At 47.2% G+C, this 22,052-nt stretch overlaps 1 protein-coding gene across 1 annotated transcript in view; it reads right to left on the bottom strand.

Annotated features, from left to right (window-relative positions):
• Positions 1 to 807: 807 nt before the first annotated feature.
• Positions 808 to 22,052, bottom strand: part of ANXA13 (annexin A13) — a 60,558-nt gene continuing 39,313 nt past the window's right edge. The window contains exons 4-12 of the mRNA XM_007943411.1: positions 21,450 to 21,544; positions 19,234 to 19,404; positions 17,093 to 17,126; positions 16,675 to 16,754; positions 14,591 to 14,659; positions 14,080 to 14,181; positions 7,853 to 7,928; positions 4,880 to 4,992; positions 808 to 927 (exon numbers count right to left, since the gene is read on the bottom strand). Coding sequence (XP_007941602.1) covers positions 808 to 927; positions 4,880 to 4,992; positions 7,853 to 7,928; positions 14,080 to 14,181; positions 14,591 to 14,659; positions 16,675 to 16,754; positions 17,093 to 17,126; positions 19,234 to 19,404; positions 21,450 to 21,544 — 860 coding nt within the window. The remainder of the gene's footprint in view (positions 928 to 4,879; positions 4,993 to 7,852; positions 7,929 to 14,079; positions 14,182 to 14,590; positions 14,660 to 16,674; positions 16,755 to 17,092; positions 17,127 to 19,233; positions 19,405 to 21,449; positions 21,545 to 22,052) is intronic.

Raw genomic sequence — 22,052 nt, 5'->3', positions numbered from 1 at the left:
TGTTGGTGTGGAATCAATCCACTTGAGAGTCAGCCTGCTGACCTTGCTTCCGTTGGCACTGTGCTCAGCCTAATTGTATTGCAAGATCAGAAGGAAGATTCCAATGGGTGGGATCTAGAGAAGCAAGAAAAGCTAAACCAGATAGCAGTTGAGTGGCTGTTACCCCTAGCTACATTTCACATGGGCAAGTCAATGGTTTCTTTGTTGCTGTCCTTGGTTACTGTCCGTGAGGACTACTGAAAATCTAACTGCATTTCCCAAGTATGTTAGAATCTCATAATTCGTGTGACCATGGATCAACTCAGTTTTTGGAAAAGCAGCCGATGGGGGTGTAATCCACAACTTTAATGAACATTTAGGCTTTGAAGTTGAACATATGGAAGGAAAATTAATGAATTGGTTTATTTATCTTTCCTGTAACTTAACCATTCAATCTTTATCTGGAACATACACGCTCCTGTGAGATGCATATTCTAAAAATTTTATTACAAATGCATAGCTTCCCCCCCCCATCAACTTCTGATTCCATTTGTGCTTCATTTGTGTTAGAAAATATTCCATTACTACCCAAAAGGAAAGGTGAGGGACATCCCAGATACATGCTAAGCCAGCAAGATATTTCATAAGCGTCTTGAGGATGATGCCCTTAACTTAAACAGCAGGCCCTGGCTGCACGGATCGAACTGCCAAGAAAATAACCAGGAATCTTGAGGGTTTTTCATCTTGCAGTCATACTTGCAAGTCTGGTTTGGAAATTGCTCTTGACAGAGCTGTTTCCTCCCTGTGCTCCTTCTTCTCTGGCTCGGCTCAGTGCAAAAGGGCCACCAGAAGTTTCTGGAAGTCTCCAGAAGTGTCAGAGCGAACCATGTCAGACAGAGACTTCTGGTACTTCTCTTGGAACTTTGCTTTTATCCTTTGAAGGTCAACCTGTAGGAGAGAGAACAGCAGCAAGGGGACAATGTTTATGAAACATTCACCATCAACAGAAAATGCTGTTGAAAGCCCTTGATGTTGGTCTGCTCATTTAGGCCTCAAAACAGACTCTTGAGGCAGGAGCTGTTGTTATTTCTGTATTGCAGATGAGAAGAGGAAAGCTGAGTTCAGGTCTTTGAAGCCACACAACTCTGTGTGTGTGTGTGTGTGTGTGTCTATGTGTCTATGTCTGTGTGTTCCAGTAAAACTTTATATTAAAAAATAAAATAAAACCAAACTCACTGACATTGAGTCGGATCTGACACATAGCAACCCTTTCCTGGGTTTCCAAAGCGGTACAACAACAACAACAATCACTACAGAAGATTGCGCAACCTTCCTTCCAATGAGTGGCTGGTGGGTTTGAACCGCCAGCCTTCTAGTTAGCAGTCAAATGCCTTAGGCACTATGCCACCAGAGCTCCCAAAACTTTATATATGGACACTGTAACTTGAATTTCTATTGTTTTTTTGTGTTATGAGATATTATTCTTCATCTGAGTTTTTTGTTTTTTTCCCCAACTATTTCAAAATGAGAAGGGTGGTACAGATGGCTAAAAATCCTTGACTGCTAAGCAAATCCAGCCAGCTGGTCATTCAGACCCAGAGAGAGGCATCACAGAAGATAGGCCCAGCAATCTGCTTCCAGAATGTCACAGCCTGTGAAACCCTACGGAGCAGTTCTTTGTACCTATGGGCTTGCCGTGAGTGGAGACTGACTCGACGGCAACTAACAAAAACAACATGTAAACATGAGTGCTCTTAGGGAGCACTGCTGTACGAGGACAAGAGGTGGGACAGATTGGACCTGCAGGCTTTGGCCTGCTGACCCTTGGTGTGTGGAAGCTTAAGAAAGTTGTCAACACAGAGATTTACAATTAAGTATTTTCCTCTTGCACCTCTGATCAGCAAGGATATTAGTGCCAATCAAGAAAATTCCAATCAATGTCAATTTGGAGGACTTAGGTTGAAACTTATTCATCAGCAGTTTGGAAAACCTAGGTGCTGGAGGTGGGTGACGATTCAGAGGGAAAACAAGTGAAAGATTTCTCTGCCCTGAAGAATCTTACAACCTAGTAAGGGAGTCATTCTTGCACCAGATAGGATAGAGTCCCAGATGTCAAGTAAACCAGTTGCTGCTGATTCAATTCTGGCTCGTGGTGACCTGGACTTGACCAACTGTTTGCACTACCCAGGAAGTCCACAGGTCCAGAGAGAACATCATGAGGCTCATTAAAGGGTCACAGAGCTGTCTTGAAGCAGGGGTGGGAGGGGGTTTGGTTTAGATTCTCCCTTGCACCCCAGACCCAGGAACTGAACTTAACCAAGAGAGAGAGCAAGAAGACAACAGCAGAAGGCAGGAGAGTGGGGGAATTGTCCGAAGCAGATGCTGGTCAGAAGGAGAGAAACATAGGTCGATGGTCTGACAAGTCCCCCTGCTCCCCTGGCTTGTACCCGTTTGAGTCCTTGCCCAGGGCTGAGGGAGAGGCAAGAAGGTGGGGCCAGTGTAGGTACTCTATTCCAGCACCACATGGCTTTAAGGGATTAAGAGAAACAGCCAATCTATGTCCAGCTGGAAGTCCCTGGGTAGTGCAACAGAGCTGTAAACCAAAAAGTTAGAGGTTTGAGTCTACTCTGAGGTGCCTCAGAAGAAAGGCCTGCAATCGGCTTCTGAAAAGCCAGCCACTGAAAACCCTACGGAGCCCAGTTCTACTCTGACCCAGATGGTCTCCAGGAGTGGGTGTTGACTCAAGGGCGACCGGTGTATCTGGCTGGGCCTGAAGCCTTCTGAGCAAACAGTCCCAATCTAGAGATGAACCAGGGCCTTGGTCAATATGGAGATAAGTCAGCCTGTCTTGGAATAAAGCACCCCATGGCCCATGTTGGCATGAGCATGAAATCCTGATGTGCCCTCCAGACGGATCCAATCTTCCTGGAGGTCTTCTAGAATGCTGGCTTTGCTCTGTTGCCAACCTGCCTCCTTTGGGTCCCTCAAGACTTCTCAGTGAGTTTGGCTATGAGTTGAGTTGATAAGAGACAGCAAGAGGCAGTGTGACCTGGAAAGGGGAGGGAAAGAGACAGATGCAGACAGAGGGAGGAGGGAAAGAAGAGAACGTGCAGAGAGACTGGGACAGGGAAAGAGGTGGGAGAAAGGGAAAGGGAGCTTTAAGAGGAAAGAAAAGATGAGTAGTGGAGGAAGAGGGAGAGAAGAAATTCCAGAAATAGAAATAAAAACGAAACAACTGTCCTGTTGCTAAGTTATATTGAAAAACAGTGTGAGATGTTAAGTATTATTTGTCAAAAAGCTGTGGATCAGAATTTGGCTTGGTATCTTTATCCTTTTGACAGTTTTCTGAGGGAAGATATCTGTGGTACTCAAGGGCTAGTTCTACTTTGTTCTCCAAGGTTCTCTGACTGCAACAAAATGCCATTTACTCCTGGCTTTGTAACGTCTGTGGCTTTGTGTTCCAACACACTGGTTGTTAACCTTGACAGCGGCTTCCAAGCTTTCGGCTACTCACTCCCTCCCCCTTCCTCTTGTTATACTCATGCATTCTCAACAGGGGTGACATCATCCCTAGAAAGCAAAAATTGGTTCTTGAAAGGGGCTAAAAAGTGTAATCTTTTAAATGTATTGCTATGGATTGATTTGTGCTCCCCAGAATATGTACTGAAGCCCTGGCTCCTGGATCTGTGGGTGTGATCCTATTTGGCAATAGGGTGTTGCTGTTGTTATGCTGATGAGGTTCTACCAGAGTAGGGGTGGACCCTCAACCCAATCACTTCTGAGTTATAAACAGAGCCGAATAGACAGAGACAGACACATGGGAGGACAGACAAGAGAAGCATTTCTCTTTCATACCCTGATCAGCAGGGATATTTGTGTCAATCAACAAAATTCAAATTAACGTCATCTCTCAGCCCAGAAATGTCAAGGATTGTTGACCGACACCAGAAACTAGGAAAGAAGCCCATGAAAAGAATCAGCATGGCCAGGAGCCTGACTTGGACTTTCAGCTTCCAGAACTGTGAGAAAATAAACTCAGGTTCTTCAAAACCACCCCCTTGTGGTATTTTTTGTTATGGCAGCGCTAAGTAGCTAAGACATGTATCCTGTTGCCATCGAGTTAATTCCAACTCAGAGTGACATTACAGGACAGAGTAGAACTGCCCATAGAGTCTCCCAGAGGCTGCAATCTTTACAGAAGCCGACTGGCACATCTTTCTGCTGTGGAGCGGCTGGTGGGTTTGAACTGCTGACCTTTCAGTTAGCAGCCAAGTTCTTAACCACTGTACCACAAGAGCTCCAAGACACAGATACACACAGAATACAGAAACAGCTATATGGTATATCTGCAGTGATAAAATTTCATAGTGGGGGCAATTAGGAAAAAAAGGTCAAAAAGGCTCCCTGGGGGGGAGGCGATCATGAAAAGGAGGTTGAGAAACACTGTCTTATATTGACATGTTTCTTGTACAAAAATGTGCTTCTGCACTGTGTTCAGTTAAATGAAGGCCCTGATCAGGAGTGTCATTGTTTCTGCTCTTGGGTGACTTCATCAGTATCCAATCTGTTGCCATCTCTGTTTTGTCTTCCTTAAAATGTAGCTGAACACAGCTGGAATACCTCACAATGGGTCTACAAGATCCCCAAGTCATACCACCTTGAGCTCTGGAGCCATGATGACAAAATACACACACACACACATACATGAAAGCATCTTATAAAAAAATAGAAACAGATGGAAGCCTAGTACGATGTCTTCTACAAATTTTGGGAAGACAAGCACCACCTCCGTTTTGTTTTCTCTGTAAATGGGCTCTGAATAAAAATGATTTGTTGATGACACCAGTGATGGAGAAAAGAGAAGTTTTATCCCACCTCTTGGTCATTGAGTGCATCTTACCTCAGCCCTGGTCACAATGACACGGATTAATGTCTCCTCATCGGTGCCTGCGCCCTTCATGGACTTGTAGAGACACTCAGCAAAGTAGCCCTCGCGGTCTCGGGCACACTTCACTGGGCAGGAGGGAGGGAAATGAGAATGTGAGGCTTTCTGGTTTTGTTGAATAAATAGGACCCTGAGAAGGAACAAAGCTGGCCCCCTGCAGCTGACTTAGTTGTGAGGCAGATGTTTATAATGGGATCTGGAAGATTCTCCTGGGTCAGGGCACCAGAGCTCTTCAACCAGAGCCCGGGCAAAACCACAGTAGCCAAATGAGACCCTATTTTGTTCTCGAAGACCCTCTGGACACAAGAGCTGTCCAGCCTCGGGCTCTCCCCGGAAGTTCATGATTCTCACCAGCAGAAAAATCTTCTCACATCTGAGTGCAGTCTCCCAGGCTGGAGTTGGGTTCTGAGTGGAAACACAGATTGGCTGGCCAGCAACTTGACTGTAATAAAACTTCATGATCTTGAAGATTTATTCAGTTGGACTGTAGCCAACTTTCCCATGCAAAACAGTTTTGCTACCCTTTGTTTTTCTTCACTAGGTTTGTTTTTTGAGCTTTATCGCTGAATCTTTTCCATGTTCCCCACAGTCTTCGTAGTTTGTGATCTGGGATATGGAGTCGAGGAAATGCCCGATCCTCTCTATGGATCAAGAGTGTCTGGGTGGTGCAGATGGTTAAGTGCTTGGCTGCTAAGTGAGAGGCAGTTCAACTCTACGCAGGGGTCCCCAGAAGAGAGACCTGGTCATCCACTTCTGACAGGTCGCACCACTGACAACCCCAAGGAGCCCAGCTCTGCTCTGGCACACAGGGTCACCACGAGTTGGAATCAACTCAACAGCGACTGGTTTGTTATCATTATTTTTTCTACATATCATCTTCCTAGGATGCTGGCATTTGCTTTTTTCTGGCCCTCCCTTTGCTGGCCAATTGAATCCACAAGTTAATGAAGCATGGTTTCTACTCATCGTCCAAGTGACAGGGTCCATCTCTACTCCTGGGGATAAGTCATTATTCCTCTCCCCCTCCACCAGGCTTATATGGATCCATCGGGACTCACTTTGGGGGAACAAACCACTTACTTTTTAGGCTATTGATAATTCCCTAGAATGCTTAAAATCACTTGACGTTGGAGCAGTGGATTCAGCATTGCTGTGGAATGTGTCTTTCGTGTGTCCTTCACATGTCATTTCCTGGGGACCTTGTCTCCCAGGTCATTGCCCATATGACTGATCCTCCTTAGCAAGGTTGAGGAGCGGGATTAGGAAAGCAGAGTCTTGGTTGGGTTTGTCTCACAGAGCCAAGCGAATGGCACCCAAAAGCTGCCGGAGCGGGGGAACCATTATCTGGGGAGCAGTGGATGTGAGACTCACTGTGATCCCTTGGGAGTCCCTGGGTGGTGTGAACAGTGAATGCCACCAGCCCCTAATCAAAGGGTTGGAGGTTCAAGTCCACCCAGACGTGGCTTGGAAGAAAGGCCTGGTGATCTATTTCTTAAAAAAAATCAGCCAGAAAACTCCGTGGATCACTGCAGCCGATCCCGACGTTCATGCAATTGCCATGAGTCAGGGGCCAACTCGATGGCAGCTAACAACAACAAAAACAATCAATGTTTGGTGTGTGTCCATCATGACCTTGAAGCTCCTTGAAAATATGAATTGGGTCGTATTTGCCCATGATCTGCTCCTGGGTCCAGAGAAGTGCTGAGTAAATGTTCAATAAGTGAGTGGTTTTATCCGCATTTTCTGAGTGCATTCTGGCGTTTTCTCTGATTCTTTCCCACTGCAAGCACAGAATGGGTTTGCAGCCTCCAAGCCAAGCTACGAGCAGATCCCTCCATCTACTCGACTCTGCCTTTAAGCCCTAAGGACAGTTGTCTGTTCAAGGGCTCATGTGTTTACAGTGTGGGTCAGGAGTCACACTAGGGACGTTCAGGCATGCGTATGTCATGGCAGAGGTCCCACTCATCTGAATGCAAAATAAGGACAGATGAAAAAAATCAATTCCTGACATTCCGTAACCCCTCTCAAAAAAAAAAAAAAAAACTTTGGCAACTGAAGCACATTTTTTGACTTCCAAGACTGCTTTTTTGGTTCTTCCTCTTCTTCTGATGATACACCTCTCCGTTTCTTGTGCCATTTGGGACAGTGCCCTGGACCCCTCACCACAGGAGTGTGGGCAATGGACAAAGCCTTTAGACCAGGGCTTGCAAAGAGAAGAAAATCTGCCAGACACAGCCCTGTCCATTGTTCGCTACTTTCTGCCCATGGGCAAAACCTGGAGAGAAGGTCCTGGTGTTTGCTTGGCGTGGTCCAGATCTGGTCTCCCTCCCTTCTCTTTTTAAACAACCTTCATTCTTTCCAAGTGTTGAAAGAACCAACCGGGAAAGGAAACCCTCAAGCCATCAGGCTCATGCAACATCTTGTTCATGGACCCTGAGCTTGGGTACTTATGAACCTTATGCTGCCCGCTGAGGCTAGATAATGGTCCCAGCTGTAGACAGGTACTTGCAGGGACCCACGGTCTTGGTGGGGCTGTAGTGGATGCTATGGTGCACCACTCAGATGCCACTCCTCCAGCTGACTGCTCATAGCTGAGTCTCTCCCCAGGAATTGTCCCCGACCAGAGGGAACTGCCTCGCCCAAGGCAATAAATGTTTCCGGGGTGCAGTCAGGGTCCAGTGACTGGTTGATGTGGGTGCAAAGACCTGACTCCCTTGCCTCCACTTTGGGCACCCCAGTTTCAGAGTTCCTGTGGAAACTGCCAAGGCTCTGTCACAACCACAGTCAGCTTCTCCCTTGCCCAATGCTACTTAGAGGTGTTGGTCCAAAAATCACTCCCTGCACACAACCTGCACACATGGGCCACTGTCTCTGAATCTGTTCTAAGGAGCCCACCCCAAGACGGGGACTGTCTCATGTTTACTCTACCGAGAGTTAGGTAGGCTTTCTTCAGATCCCCTGAGGTTTCTTCTTCGATGGCCTCTTCGATGTCTTTGCCGATAAGCTAGAAGACAAAGACCGACCGTTAGTCCAGGTTTTGCTTTTGGCCTTGGAGCTCTTAAGACTGTTCCTCTACAAAAAAAAAAAAAAAAACCTCACTGCTGCGGAGTTGGACCCGACTCAAGGTCGACCCCTCCTTGGGTTTCTGAGGTGGTATCACTATGGAAGTAGATTGCTTGGACCTTCTTTCCGAGAAGTGGCTGGTGGGTTTGAACCACTAACTTTCTGGTTAGCAGTCAAATCAGTCAAATGCCTTAGGTTCTATACCACCAGACCCGCTTGTTCCTCTACAGAAAGCCCTAAATTCTTCTGATTTCATCACCTGGCTGTAGGGAATGCCTATCCGGCCTGGTACCTTGTAGGGACAGGTGGTGTTTCCATCCATTGGAAAGGGAGCACCTGTCACTGAGGAGCAGTGTCAGATTACCCAATAAGCAAGGTAAGCATGGGTTTCTTGTGCTTGCTTACTAATCTGTGTGAACAACTCCACATTTAGTCGTCACATCAAAGATTCTGGTTCTGGATATGGCTGGCATCTGTGTCTCTCCCAACCCCATAGCACCTTCCTACAGGATCAAAGCCTCTCTTCAAATTTACAATCCCTGACAGGGACAGAGTACCCAGTAAGCACAAATAAGCACAAGCTTACTTGTGCTTTCTTGCTAATCTAAAGTGAACAGCTTCACATGGGTTTCACCACACAGGGTGGCCATGAGTCAAAGTCAACTTGATGGTAACTGGTGATTATTATGGTTTTACCCCACTCCCCGCCCCGCTTGGCTCCCTGGTCCTGGATGAAGGGACTCAGTCACCTACAGTTTGAGTGAAATAAGTAGAGGCTGTGAAGTCCATGACAAGGCAATGGTCTAGCTTTCTTCTTTTGTTTGCTGACAAGGTGCTGTGATGTGCGCTGGGAGCTGGGAGGCTGAGCATGTCAAAATGCCACTTTTCTTCACTCTGGGGTGATCCAGGGGTGAACATATATTCACCACTGGCTCACGTGTTGTTCTGTATGGCATTACACATTAAGTTTCTTTCCAAATATTTACAGAAGCTGAAGTTTAGAGTAAATGGTGACTACGCTTAGCACAAATACTGCTCAGAACAACCTCAGGGCAGACAAATAAAGAGAAAAGAGAGCCCTTGACTGGGTCTGGGAAATGGAGTGAAGTGTTAGAAATACTGAAACGTCTTTCTTAGAAGTTATCTTTTGAGGATATGACACAATTGATTCTATAAATAATCAGAGCCTTTGCATACACAGCAGTGGAGTTCATGTGGTTTATTCTGAAAACACACATAAACAAAACCCCATTTTCAATGCAACCGCAAGATATGTGGGGGAGGAGGGTCGAGACTGAGTGAAGCATGACCTCCTAGAAATATCCGGAGACCTAGGTGTGTGCTCAGGGGGCTTGGATTTGGAGGGACGTGGGGGCTTTCCACCCTTAGCCCTCACGCCGTCTTGGGTCTGGTGTGGGAAGTTAGGATTTCTGGAGGAACTGCTACCACTTTCCCATAAACAGTGTTCTCATTCTGTAGACTAGGATTCCATCTCGAGAGGACATCTTGTTTACACAAGTCTGCATTTACTAAAAGTCCTCGATTAGACCACTTTCTGTTTCTATCGTTAATGCTGGGTGAATGTTTCTCATCTTTTGTGGCATCTCAGCCTTTGTAGGAGGCAAAAGCAGAAAGGCAGCACTGTCTGGGAGGCAAGGGTTCTCCTAACCGGAAGCCGAGACATTCATGCACATGTCTGCCCTCTCGGGGCCTCCTCTTTGCACAACTCCAGGGGACGCTAGTCACACAGTGCAATGTGAACTGTGCTTGCTGGGGTCTGGCAGCAGAAGGTATTGCCCCTCTACCTACCTCCTGCCCCCAGCCCTTTCCTGACAGCTTCCAAGGCCACATGGAACACAATTTGAAAACAAGTGAATGGCCCAAGTTACTGTGACTCTCATTGGAGAGTGGCAGGGTTTTCACTTCAGTTTCTGGAACAATGAGTATTTAGGGGGTTCTGTGGACAGAGCCAGATTTCTGATCTCAGTGGAAAAACACATTGCCAGGGTTCTCAGGCCTCACAGGCCTCTAGCTAAACAGACAGCAATGCCTGTAGATGGGTTGCAGTTCTTGGGTGGTGCAATGGTTAAAGTGCTTAGTCGCTACCCTAGAGGTTGGAGGTTTGAGTCTACCCAGTGGTGTGTCAGAAGAAAGGCCTGGTGATCCACTTGTGAAAAACCAGCCATCGAATACCCTGTGGAGCAGTTTGACTCTGACACAGACAGCAACGCTCATATGGAGGTCAGAATTTCTGAGCAGTGTGGACGGTTAGCATGCTTGGTTGCTACTGGAAAGTTTGGACCTTCAAGTCCACCCAGGCGCTCCTCAGAAGGAAGACCTGGCAAACTATTTCTGAAAAATCAGCCATTGAAACCCTATTGAGTACAGTTCTACTCTGACACACATGGGTCACCATGAACTAGAATCGACTCAACTAGCAACAACAACAGGGAGGTTGTTTCTTTCTTTTAAAATGGATTTGCCCACATTGGCAGCATGCCCACCACAGAGCCCTCTGCACACTGGCTTTGCCTACAGCAGTCAAGGGGTGGGAAGCTCTGGAAGGGGCTTAAACCAGACCCAACCCATTGCCACTGAGTCGATTCCGACTCACAGCAACCCCCACTGGGTTTCCGAGGCTATAAATCTTTACAGAAGTAGATTGCCCCATCTTGCTTTCTTTTGCAGAGCTGCTGATGGGTTTAAATCACTGACCTTCCAGTTAGCAGGCAAATGTCTTACCACTCTGCCACCAGAGCTTAGGAATACACAGAAGGGAAAGGAGAAATGGTGAGGAGGGTGATGGGGTCGGAGTGAGGTTGGGCTGCAGGTCTGTGTACCTGTGATTTCTGTTGACCTCTGTTGGGGGACTTACCTTGGTTTTATAAGGGTGACTCGTACACTTTCATATTTGGTAAAATGTAGGTGTGTAATAGCCTTACATGAAGCAGCCGATTTGGGAAAGCTCTGTTGCCAGGGCTGGGATTGCTGAGAGTGTCAGTTTGAGACTCAGGCCAAGGGGCAAATAAAAGGCAAAAACCTGAGGTTTGGTGGCAAAAATTTAGTGCATGCCAGGACACCCTGTGCCATGTAATGGACTACCACGCTCACGTTCCTTTCACTGCTCCGAGCCAGAGGTCGCCATGAACCCTATAGGAGGAGGGCCCCAGAGCAGGTGAAGTCAATGATGAAGATCAAGATGAACAACCTCAGAGCAAGCTTTCCAGAACAGATGAAGAGGTGACATTTTAGAGCTGGTTTCATCTAACCAATGACCAAATAGATAGATTACCTTGTCCATTTGGGCTTTAGCTCTGATTTCTGACACTGTTGGTTCATACAGGGAAATTCTCTAATTAAACAACAGCTAAGGCTTACTGAGGAGCTCTGGTGGTGTACTGCCTAAGGCATTTGACTGCTAACCAGAAGGCTGGTGGTTCAAATCCACTAGCCACTCTGCAGAAGGAAGACTGGGCAATCTACTTGAGATACTGCCCCGGAAACCCAAGGAAGGGTTGCTATGAGTCGGATCCGACACAACAGCAATGAGTTTTTTTTAGAAGGCTTACAGAAAGGGGCTCTGGTGGTGCAGTGGTTAAAGCACTGAGCTGCTAACCAAAAAGTCAGTAGTTCAAACCCACCTGCTGATCCGTGGGAGAAAGACGAGGCAGTCTGCTTCTGTAAAGACTTACTATGGGGGCAGTTCTACTCTGTCCTGTAGGGTTGCTATGAGTTGGAATCAACTTGATGATAATGGTTTGGTTTTGTTTTTTAATGCTTACTGAGTACTTACTGCATGCCAGGTAGTGTCTAAGTGTTTTACATCTGTTAATTCATCCAATCCTTATAATAATGCTATGAGGTAAATACCATTATTATCCTGTTTTACAGATGGGGAAACAGAGGCACCAAATCCAATTGTGACTCATAGTGACCCTATAAGACAGAATAGAACTGCCCCATAGGGTTTCCGAGGCTGAACATCTATATGGAAGCAAACTGCCTCATCTTTCTCTCAGGAGGTGCTGGTGGGTCCACAATGGCAGCCATTTGGTTAGCAGCCAAGACCTTAACCACCCCAGCACCAAAACCAAAAACACCAAACTCACTGCCATCGAGTCAATTCCAACCCATAGAGACCCCCATTAGGTTTCTGAGGCACTAAATCTTTATGGAAGTAGATTGCCCCATCTTTCTTCCACAGAGTGGCTGGTGGGTTTGAACCATCAACCTTCTGGTTAGCAGTCAAATGCCTTCCACACTATGCCACCAGAGCTCCTTTAACGGAGCACAGAGCCTTGATAACTTATCCAAGGTTATATAGCTAATGGTCTAGAGCACATCCAAACCCTCATAGACATCAGAATCACCTGGAAGACTTGTTAAAACACAGATAAACCCAAACAAAAAACCAACCCAGTTGTTAAGTAGATTCTGACCAATGGCGACCCCATATGGTGCAGAATGGAACTGTGCTCCACAGGATTTTCAACGGCTGTGAACTTTCAGATGTAGATCGCCAGACCGTTCATCTGACTACCTCTGGGTGGGCCTGAACCACCAACTTTTGGTTGGTAACCAAGTGCTTAATGATTTGTGCCACCCAAGCAGCTTAAAATAGGGATAGCAGGACCCCAGCCCCATGGAATCTGGTTCCATAGGTCTGGGGTGAGAACTGTTTACTTCTAACACTTAGGTGATGTTGCTGCTGTCTTTTGGGATTAATTTAGAGCTATTGACCACATACACACACACGCACACACACACGCACACACACACTTCACTGCTCACACATGTGTATGTTCCTGTAGTGATCACCAGTGATAGCCATCCCCTGAAACTCCAAATTCCAGTCGTGGCCCGCATTGTGGAAGAAGTCATGTGGTCATGCCCATGACCAGGTCCTCCATCTCAGATCCTCCGAGGGCCTACAGCTTCAGGGATGGGGGAGGGGAGGCAGCTCCCTTTGATCATGACCCCGGGCACGATTTGAAAGTGCAGGGCCCTCAAGGCTTATATACAGTGATGATAAAATTCCAAAGCTCTATTGTCTTTTCATCTGCTGGCAACACATAGGAAACGCTATTTCGAGTGAGGTGCGGCCAGCTCCAGCCGAGGTAGGAACTCAGGGTGGGGGATCTTGGAGTCCTCGTCTGCTTTCTGCTACCGACTGCCTTGCTGTGTGGTCCTGAGAGGTTGCAGCTGCTTTCTCCCCTACCGAGTTTCCTGGTGCAGCTCTGCATCATAATAGCTGTTTGTCCTCCTTTCTGGTTAGGCAATGTTGTGAAGATAAATTGAGACAGAGGACAAAGAAGTGCTTCCAATAGTTAAAAGCACTCTACAAATATAAAAGGAGATGGGGGGAATATCTGATACTCTATAAAAGGCAGCTTGCAATTAAAAAACGGCTTTTCATGGAGGGACTGGCCACTAAGTGCTTTCTAGTAGCTTACTCGCCTTGCTGGTTTAAAAGCATCATTAGATTAAAAATAAATAATGATCATGTATTCATGTTCTTCCAAGAGTGTGTCTTAGGTATGAGCCCATCTGTCTTGAGAGGTGGGTATTGTCTGCCCAATTGTAAACTGGAACAAGAATCGCTACAAACGTGCCATGTACTGTTCTGAGCCTTTTCAAGGCATCTTATTTTAACTCTTAAAATGATCCCATGAATATGTGATCACGATCACTATGGTCCCTGTTTTACAGATGGGGAAACTAAGTCACAGAGAGGTTGGGTCACTGGCCAATGGTGGAACCGGGACTTGAACCTAGGTCCTTTGAGTCTAAGGGCTTGGCTTATAAACACGGTACTCCTCTCTCTGCCTCCCCTGTCTGCCTGTAAAGCAGCCTCAGAAGCACTATTCTTTGTTTTAGGGAGCTGTCTCTGCGCTGCGGACACTCTGCATGGGATCATTCTCTGTTATGGAGGAATGTCCTGTGTATTGGCAGATGTTTAACAGCATCTCCAGCTAAATCTGCCCACTAAATGCCGGCATGCTCCCCCACACACTGATCTCGGCTCCTTTTGGTAACTCGAGAGCCAGTTCCAGTGTGAATCCCGTGGCTCCTGTCCTTGATGACTTACTTACCACTTGATAGGCTTGAAAGGTGGCTTGTAACTGCTTGAGGCTCCTCTTGGCCAGGACTTCATTGAAGGCAAGCTCATCAGTGCCCCATCGGCCTTCCCCTGCCTTGAGGATGAAATGTAAACGTTTTGAAACACCTTCTGCAAAAAGCCTGAATATATAGTGCTGTAATTCCCACCATGCCTCACTAACAGGAAACCACAAAATATGTACTGAGTAGAAGTCAAATTGAAGGGCTGGGCACTTGAAGCTTCCGGCCCACAGATCCATCTATCTATTCATACTAATTATGTCTTTCCATGCTCCAAACAGATCTGAGGGGGTTAACCCCAGAGTATAAGACTAGGAAGCATCCTTTTAGGTTAATGGAGACTGTATATGTGAAAAGTATTTTAAAGAGCTAAGCACATCTTCATGCCTTAAAGGTCTTAATTATCTCCCATCTGCATGAAATAGAAGCACGGTGAAAATAATGCTAATGAAAGTGCCGAGACTGGCATGTCCCCACACTGACCTCATACAGATCTTTGGCATCCTGGCCAGCTAGATCTTTGTCAATGGCATCTCCTTCATCACGGCTGGCCTAGAAAAATGGACACATTGTTATTAACCTAAGTTGCTGCCTGACTGCAGAAAAAAGTTGTTGAAGACTGGGAGCGGCTTGGGAAGGGTGACCTGAAGCCCCACACCGCCTGGCAGAGCCAATGCCTGCTTGTGCTGCCATCTGTTGGGCACAACTGGTAAACAGAGGTGGCTTCTGTAGCAACACTTTTTTTTTTTTTTTCCTGTTTTTGGTAGAAACCAGGGTCATTCACTAGCCCCATTAGCCCTTGGGCAGGCTGGAAGTGACCTGATGGTGTCTCCTAAAGTGAACTCACTGGAAAGCAATTGAACTTCCTTTCAAACTACCGGTTTCTTCACCCAGGCTCCCAGAGCAGAACTTTGAGAGTCAGCCATGAGAAGACCCCCTGGTGTCTCCCCCAAACCCTGTGGGTGGTAACAGTTCCCCAGTGACCCACACCTTTGCCTAATCTCTTCCCATTGAACATGGGGCAAGACCTGTACAAAGGACAGCATAGCACCCCTTCAGTTAAGTCATGTCTATGGCCAAAAGGATCTTTGCAGATGTAATTAAGGTCCCTAATTAGGAGCTCTGGTAGCATAGTGGCTAAGACACTTGCCTGCTAACCAGACGGCTGGCGGTTCAAACCCACCAGCCACTCCTCGGAAGGAAGGTTGGGCAATCCTACTTCCACAGTGATACTGCCTCGGAAACCCAAGGAGGGGTCGTTATGAGTCGGGGCCGACTCGACGGCACACAACAACAACAACAACAACAACAACTAGTTCTTAAAATGACCCTAAGTTCTTAAAAGAAAAGATGGAAGAAATCAGAAAGACAGGCTCCTTTTTGGCCTGAAAGAAACCAAACATCTATGTTGTGAACTGCCCCCGGGGGCCCAGGTGGCTGGGAGCTGCGGATGGGCTCCAGGAACTGACAGTGGTCTCTGGCTGACAGCAAGCAAGAAAACAGGGACCTAAGCCATACAGTCACAAGGAAATGCATCTGTCAACAGCCAGTGATCTTAGAAGACGGCCCTAAGCCTCAGATGAGAGTTTCAGCCCTGTCCGACACCTTGATTTCATCCTGGTGAGACCCTAAGTGAAACGCAGCTAACCTGTGTTCAGACCTGTACGCATGGGAACAGCGTAATAATACACCTGGGTTTCTTTAAGCCATAGCTTGTGGAATTGTTACGCAGCAGTAGGAAACAAACGCCCCCTTCCCGGTGCAGTGGAAGCCTGTTCTCTTGTGTTCTATGCTATCAGCCTGGTCACATTGGCAGAAATGAAGCAGAGGAAACAAGCGGAGATAGGAAGATGGGTGTGAACGCAGGTGCTGTCCACTTGGATGCCCCAGGCTGGGGTCCTAGTGGGACCAATCCCGAATGCCCTGCTCTCCTCGGATCGGACTGGACAGCACTGTTCCTGTAGACCCAGACCCAGGTGAAGCAGGAAGGAAAGGCAGAGTTGTGTTGCCAAAAGGCCCTGCTTGGAGTCTGAAGGTCCGATTCTTGCTCTTGGGCTGTGTGAACCTGGGGCAGTTACTCACCCTCTCTCAGCCCTAGTTTCCTATTGGCAAATGGGATGGCCCTGCTTAATGAGACACTTTAGTAGGAAAAAGGGATTACAAATTGCTCATGACTAGGCAGATTGCTATTAGAGGTGATAGCCCCATAGAATAACTCCAAGTGGCTGGGGTGATGAAACATGGGTTGACGATCCCTCAATAACATTTTAACAACAGTAAGAAATCCCCTGGTAGCATAGTGGCTAAAGCACTTGACTGCTAACCAGAAGGCTGGCGGTTCAAACCCACCAGCCACTCCTCAGAAGGAAGATTGGGCAATCCTACTTCCACAGTGATACTGCCTCGGAAACCCAAGGAGGGGTCGCTATGAGTCTGGGCCAACTCGACAGCACATAACAACAACAACAACAAGAAATCCCCACATGCATTGCCATCTTCATCATGGTGCCATGTTACCACGGCCATTTCCCAGGGCCGTAAAGCAGGTGAGACCACTTTATTCTTACCTGTAACAGGGCCACCAGAATTTTTTTTAGGTTCCCACTTGTATCGCCTTTGATATCTGACTCAAGGTTTCTGTCAAATACTTTTGAGGAAGAAAAGAGGGGAGAAAGCAGGTTTATTTTCCTAGTGGTATTGTGAAATGAACATCCTTTTTGTATTATTATTGTGGTACATGTATATGTCACCGGTCATTTGTGTACATTCCTCACATGTACAGATTGGTGACCTGAGCTATGTTTATCACGTTGTTCAACCATCACGATTACTGGGTCCCAAATTTCCCTTCGATCTTACTGGAGCTCAGTGCCCCTGCACGAGTCTCCCTCTCCCTGCCCCCCCCCCCAACCTCCCCTGGCCACCGCTAGTTAACTAAGGAAAATGAACAGTCTTTATCTGAAATCAGAACAAAAGGTCACTTACGCCTTTGGTAGGCCTCTTTAATGGCGGTAATTTCCTAAAAAAGGTAATAAAAAAAAATCAATACTCCAAAGGTGGAGTTAATCAATAGGAGACACACAGACATGGGGGAAGAAGAGGCAGGATCCATATCTGGGTTGCCTTCCTTCCTTCCTCCTAAGAGGGCCTTTTGTGTGGGTCAGGGTGAGGCCCAGAGTGCGTCCCTGGAGCTATACAGGGACCCTCTCCATGCAAACATTTCCACCCACACAGTGATGGATGCACGCATTCTCCTGATTCAAAAACGGAAACATTACAGGAAGCTAACACCTCTCTCTACCACCTCTCCATCCTCCCACCCTCCCACTCTCCACCTCCACCCGCCCCCAGTGTTGGAAGTTCTGCGTGCATCTGCCATTAAGGTTTTTTTTTGCATTTGAATACATATATACATACTGCTGAAAACATACAGGGTTGTATTGTATGTGTTAGGTGTTTAAAAACTGGAGTACTGTACGTGTGTCGTTCTCTGACTTATTTTTTTCACTTATTTTTTCTCAAGAATATGTCTTGGAGATCCAGCTAGGCTTGTTCGTAGTCACCTGGTGTTTTTGGAACCAAAACAAAATACTGCATCCTGCAATAAACCTCAGTTTCTTTAGCCAGCCTGCTATCCATTGACATTTATGTTGTTTCCAATTTTTCTCTACTTCAGAGCTTCTGTCAGTAAGCAGCCTGGTTCCGCAGGGCTACAAGCGCCCCTCTCAGGGGTGGGTTTCCCTCCACGCTGTGTTATAGCTGCTGTCGAGTCGCTTCCGATTCACGGTGACCCCATTTACAACGGAACAAAGCACTGCCAGGTCCGGTGCCGTGCCCACTATGGGCTGCGTAGGGGGGCCTTGTGATCCATTTGCACTGGCTCCTTGTCAGAAGCAGATCTCCAGGCCTTTCTGCCTAGTCTGTCCTAGTCTGGAAGCTCCGGTCAAATCTGTTCGGCATCACAGTAACACCCAAGCCTCCCCTGCATATGGCGGTAGCTGTGCCCAGACTGCATTGACGGGGACTGAACCTTGGTCTCCTGCACGGGAGTTGAGAATTCTACCCCTGAACCACCACGGGAAAGTATTGCTTGACATTTCCAGGGCATGAACCGGTTTGCCCACACCAGGATCCGCCCGTTTACACTTGAACCAGTAGTGCATGAGAACAGGTGGTTCCCCACAGCACAGCCTGCAAACTGGTTAAAATGAAAGTCAGTGGGCAGCAGCAGGGAGCAGAAGGCCGTGGGGGGCTGTAGAAGGTGAGGAGCTGGGCTGCTTTGCTTTGGTGAGTGGGGGAAGGGTGGAGGCCTGCAGGGGCTGGCAGCTTCTGTTTCTCCTGCCCCCACTGCTTTCTCCTCCTGTCATCCCACTACCAGGATCTGTCAAACCTTGGGCACTCTTCCTCTTCTTCTCTTTACCACCAGAGCTATTTGACTAAGAAAAGGCCACATTTGTTGGTTGAGACCAGGAAGTGAAAAAAACTCTAGACCGAGGGGGAAGAATCTGTGGTCAAATAAGACGAGAAAAATAATGATGACATTAACCTCCTTGGTGACCCTGTGTCTCAGAGTAGAACTGTGCTCCATAAGATTTTCAGCAGTTGATTTTTTTTTTTTTGATGTTTTGGAAGAAGATTGCCAGGACTTTCTTCCGAGGCACTTCTGAGTAGACTCGAACTTCCAGTCTTTCAGTTTGCAGCTGAGCACTCGCCCGCCTCCTTGTCTGCCATAGCGTTGTTTGTACTTTGCACTAGATGATAGCTATGCAAACAGGCTTAGACTACCAAACGCATCATTCATGCCAGACCAGCAAAGTCAGGCTGGGAGGGGGGGAGAAGAATCTCGTTCCCTGCATATAAAACCGTGCAGCCATTTAGAAAGACAAGAGCTGGACGGACACGGTTCTTTTGGACAGGACCTCTCTTCTAAGCTAGGAGCAACAAGACTGACCTTTGGGAGACTGGAAGAGGCATCTCTCCTGCGGGGATCTTGCAGACTTGCTTTTGCCCAGCCACTTGCTCATCTTATGGGTAGAATCCAGGGGGATAAACCTGCTGCAACCCTATCTGAAGGGCGCATGGACATTTCCCCAGGGTCAGGGTCTGAGAGCTTGGCTGGAACTAACCTTATTGGACCTTGTGCACAGGACTTCAATGAGCACCGCCTCATCCGTGCCCAAACCCTTCATGGCCTTTTGTAGCTGCCGGGCGGCGTACTCACTGGGGCGGTCCAGAAGGGCCAAGGCTGTCTTCTCAAAGTTTCCACTCAGCTCACTCTTGAGCACCTCCTCCAAGTCCTGTAGGGACACAGTGAAAGACCAGACTGGAACAGTTCTGCTATACAGTGATAGCGGTTGACAGACACAGTGTGGGAGGTTGGAGGCCCACAGACCAGCTGGCATTTCAGGAGCCCCACATTACTCACCTCAGGATGGGGCTGGCTCAGTGGCATCAATAAGGGCTGGTGTCACCCAGTGTGGTAACTCATGGTGTCACTCCCTCCCAGGTAGGCAAGGCTGACTGGCAAACCTCCTTCCACCCTCATGTGGGGGAGCCATCTGCCTCACCAGGAATAGGGCTAAACGTGGTGCTGTGTGGTCACATCTCCTGGCCCCACCCCCTGTGGTTTCCCCACAGCTCCTCCCCTCTCCCATTGGCCAAGATGGAGACCCTCCTGTCCCTGCCCGCACCTGACTGGTGGGTGAAGTAGGGGTGGAGAGTGGGGGTGGTGACGAGTTACCACACTGGGTGACAAGCGACACCAACCCTAGTGATGCCACTGCCTTGGCAGCCCCACCCCTGCAACTCCAGCCTACCTGCCACTGCTGCAGACCCTGGCGTCATTGTGGTGTCACCCCCTTTGACACTCCCTGCACCCCTAGTGGCACCAGTTTGCTAGCTACTTAGCAGCATGGTATGGTGGCTAAGTCCACAGTAGCTCTGTGACCTGAGAAGTGTGCTTAACGTCATCAAGTGTCAGTTTTCTTCTCTGAAAAATGGGAATAGTAATAGGATTCATCTCATGGCATTGTTGGGAGAATTAAATGAGACAAGCCATGGAAACCCAGTGCCGGGCACATTTTAAAAGTTCAACAAGTGTTGTTATCTCATGCTGAAAGGAGCTTCAGATGAACTTCTGAGCTGTGGGCCTCGTGTGTTTACAGTCTGGGCAGAGAAGTGGGCCGAGGGTACATCCCTCTAGTCTTGGTTTTTCTGCTAATGAGCTGTGCTGCTTCAGATGGCTTTTCTCGTTGGCACTGAATGCCTGCCCTCCGGTGCGGGGCCTTCCTTTTGGCCATCTTTGACGTCTCTCTGGCTTGGTGGTTTTGTGGCTCTGGGCCACCTGTATGCAATCTTAGGGATGTGGAACACAGCGGACCCCAAAACCTAGCGGGCTTTTCTCCTTGCCCAGTGTTAAATCAGTGCAGGAACCCACCTCGGTCTTTCTCTCTGTTTATACATACAGTGACGGAAACTGTAGATGGGTTAGAACATGACATGATAACTGGTATTCATTTTGCATAACAATAATCTGTATGACATTAAGAAAAGATAAAATGGTATTCATTATCCATTAATACGGCAACAAGAAAACCTAATGCATACTTTAAAATTTCTATACATAACAGAAAAAAAAAGGCAGGCAGGAAGGGAAGAAATGAAAAGACAAGAAAATAAGGGAAGGAAGAATAAAAAAGGAAGCAAGGAAGAAAGAAAAGAGGTTTGATGCTTAATGAAATGGAGGTGTTTCTGTTTTCTCTAACAGTCACCGGTGAAGAATACCTCCGTCCTAAAGACAGCCAAATAGCTGACAAATCCTGTGTGTTTTAAGAGCAACCTGTGGAAACTGATTTTCAAGTCAATAGCCTACCTGTGGGAGCTCTGGTAGCGTAGTGCCTAAGGCACTTGACTGCTAACCAGAAGGCTCGCGGTTCAAACCCGTCAGCCACTCCTCAGAAGGAAGATGGGGCAATCTACTTCCGTAGTGATACTGCCTTGAAACCCAAGGAGGGGTCGCTATGAGTCAGGTCCGACTCCATGGCACAAAACAACAACAACAACAGCCTATCTGTAAACTGATATGTGGAATTAATCCAGATTCAGTGGACAAAAATGATTCAAGGGCTGAATAGAAAAAAATCAAATCAATTTTTGGAATAATGACTTAAAGAATATTGATTTCACAGGCTATTAATCTAACAAAGCAATTCCAGCTTTTCTGAAGTCAAAGATTTAAACGGTGGTTTTAGTTCATTACTTCTCCTTGACTAACTCTGCAAAGCTTTAACGACACTGTCCCCTGCCTCAAGAAACAGGAAGCGGAGGGCCAAGGCCAAGTCACCTTGCCATACGTCGCCTTGTACTTGTGCTTTATTTGTTGCCGCTCATCCGAAGTCCTGCTCGATAAGATTTCAATGATGGCCGACTCGTCGGTCCCTGGAGTGCAGGAGAAAGATACAAGCGCACAGTGAACAAGGAACAAGACGGAGGCCTGTTGGAGACAAGCTTAAAGGCCAGAGGTCTGATTGGATGCTAGACAGACCTTGCGGCACTAATGCCTTATGATGAAAACAGTATTCTTCACTCACTCATGAACAACAAACAGCACTGGGTACTGTGGTGGACAGAGGGCTGGGTATGAGCTGTTCCTTAATTCCACTCCTAGATTTTTTGTATAACTATATATATAGATGTACACACATAAAAACATATCTCCATGTATACATTTCTGTATATATGTATCTCCCCATGTATACATATTCCTATAATAGATATCCCCACATATATATATCCCCATACATATATATACATATATGTGTATGTGTGTGTGTGTGTGTATGTAGCTCTGGTAGCACAGTGCCTAAGGCACTTGACTGCTAACCAGAAGGCTGGAGGTTCAAACCCACCAGCCACTCCTCAGAAGGAAGATTGGGCAATCTACTTC

This window comes from Orycteropus afer, unplaced genomic scaffold (assembly GCF_000298275.1).
Source record: "Orycteropus afer afer isolate SDZICR_OR568_19922 unplaced genomic scaffold, OryAfe1.0 scaffold00106, whole genome shotgun sequence".
Classification (NCBI taxonomy): domain Eukaryota; kingdom Metazoa; phylum Chordata; class Mammalia; order Tubulidentata; family Orycteropodidae; genus Orycteropus; species Orycteropus afer.
This window is presented reverse-complemented; position numbering and strand designations above follow the sequence as displayed.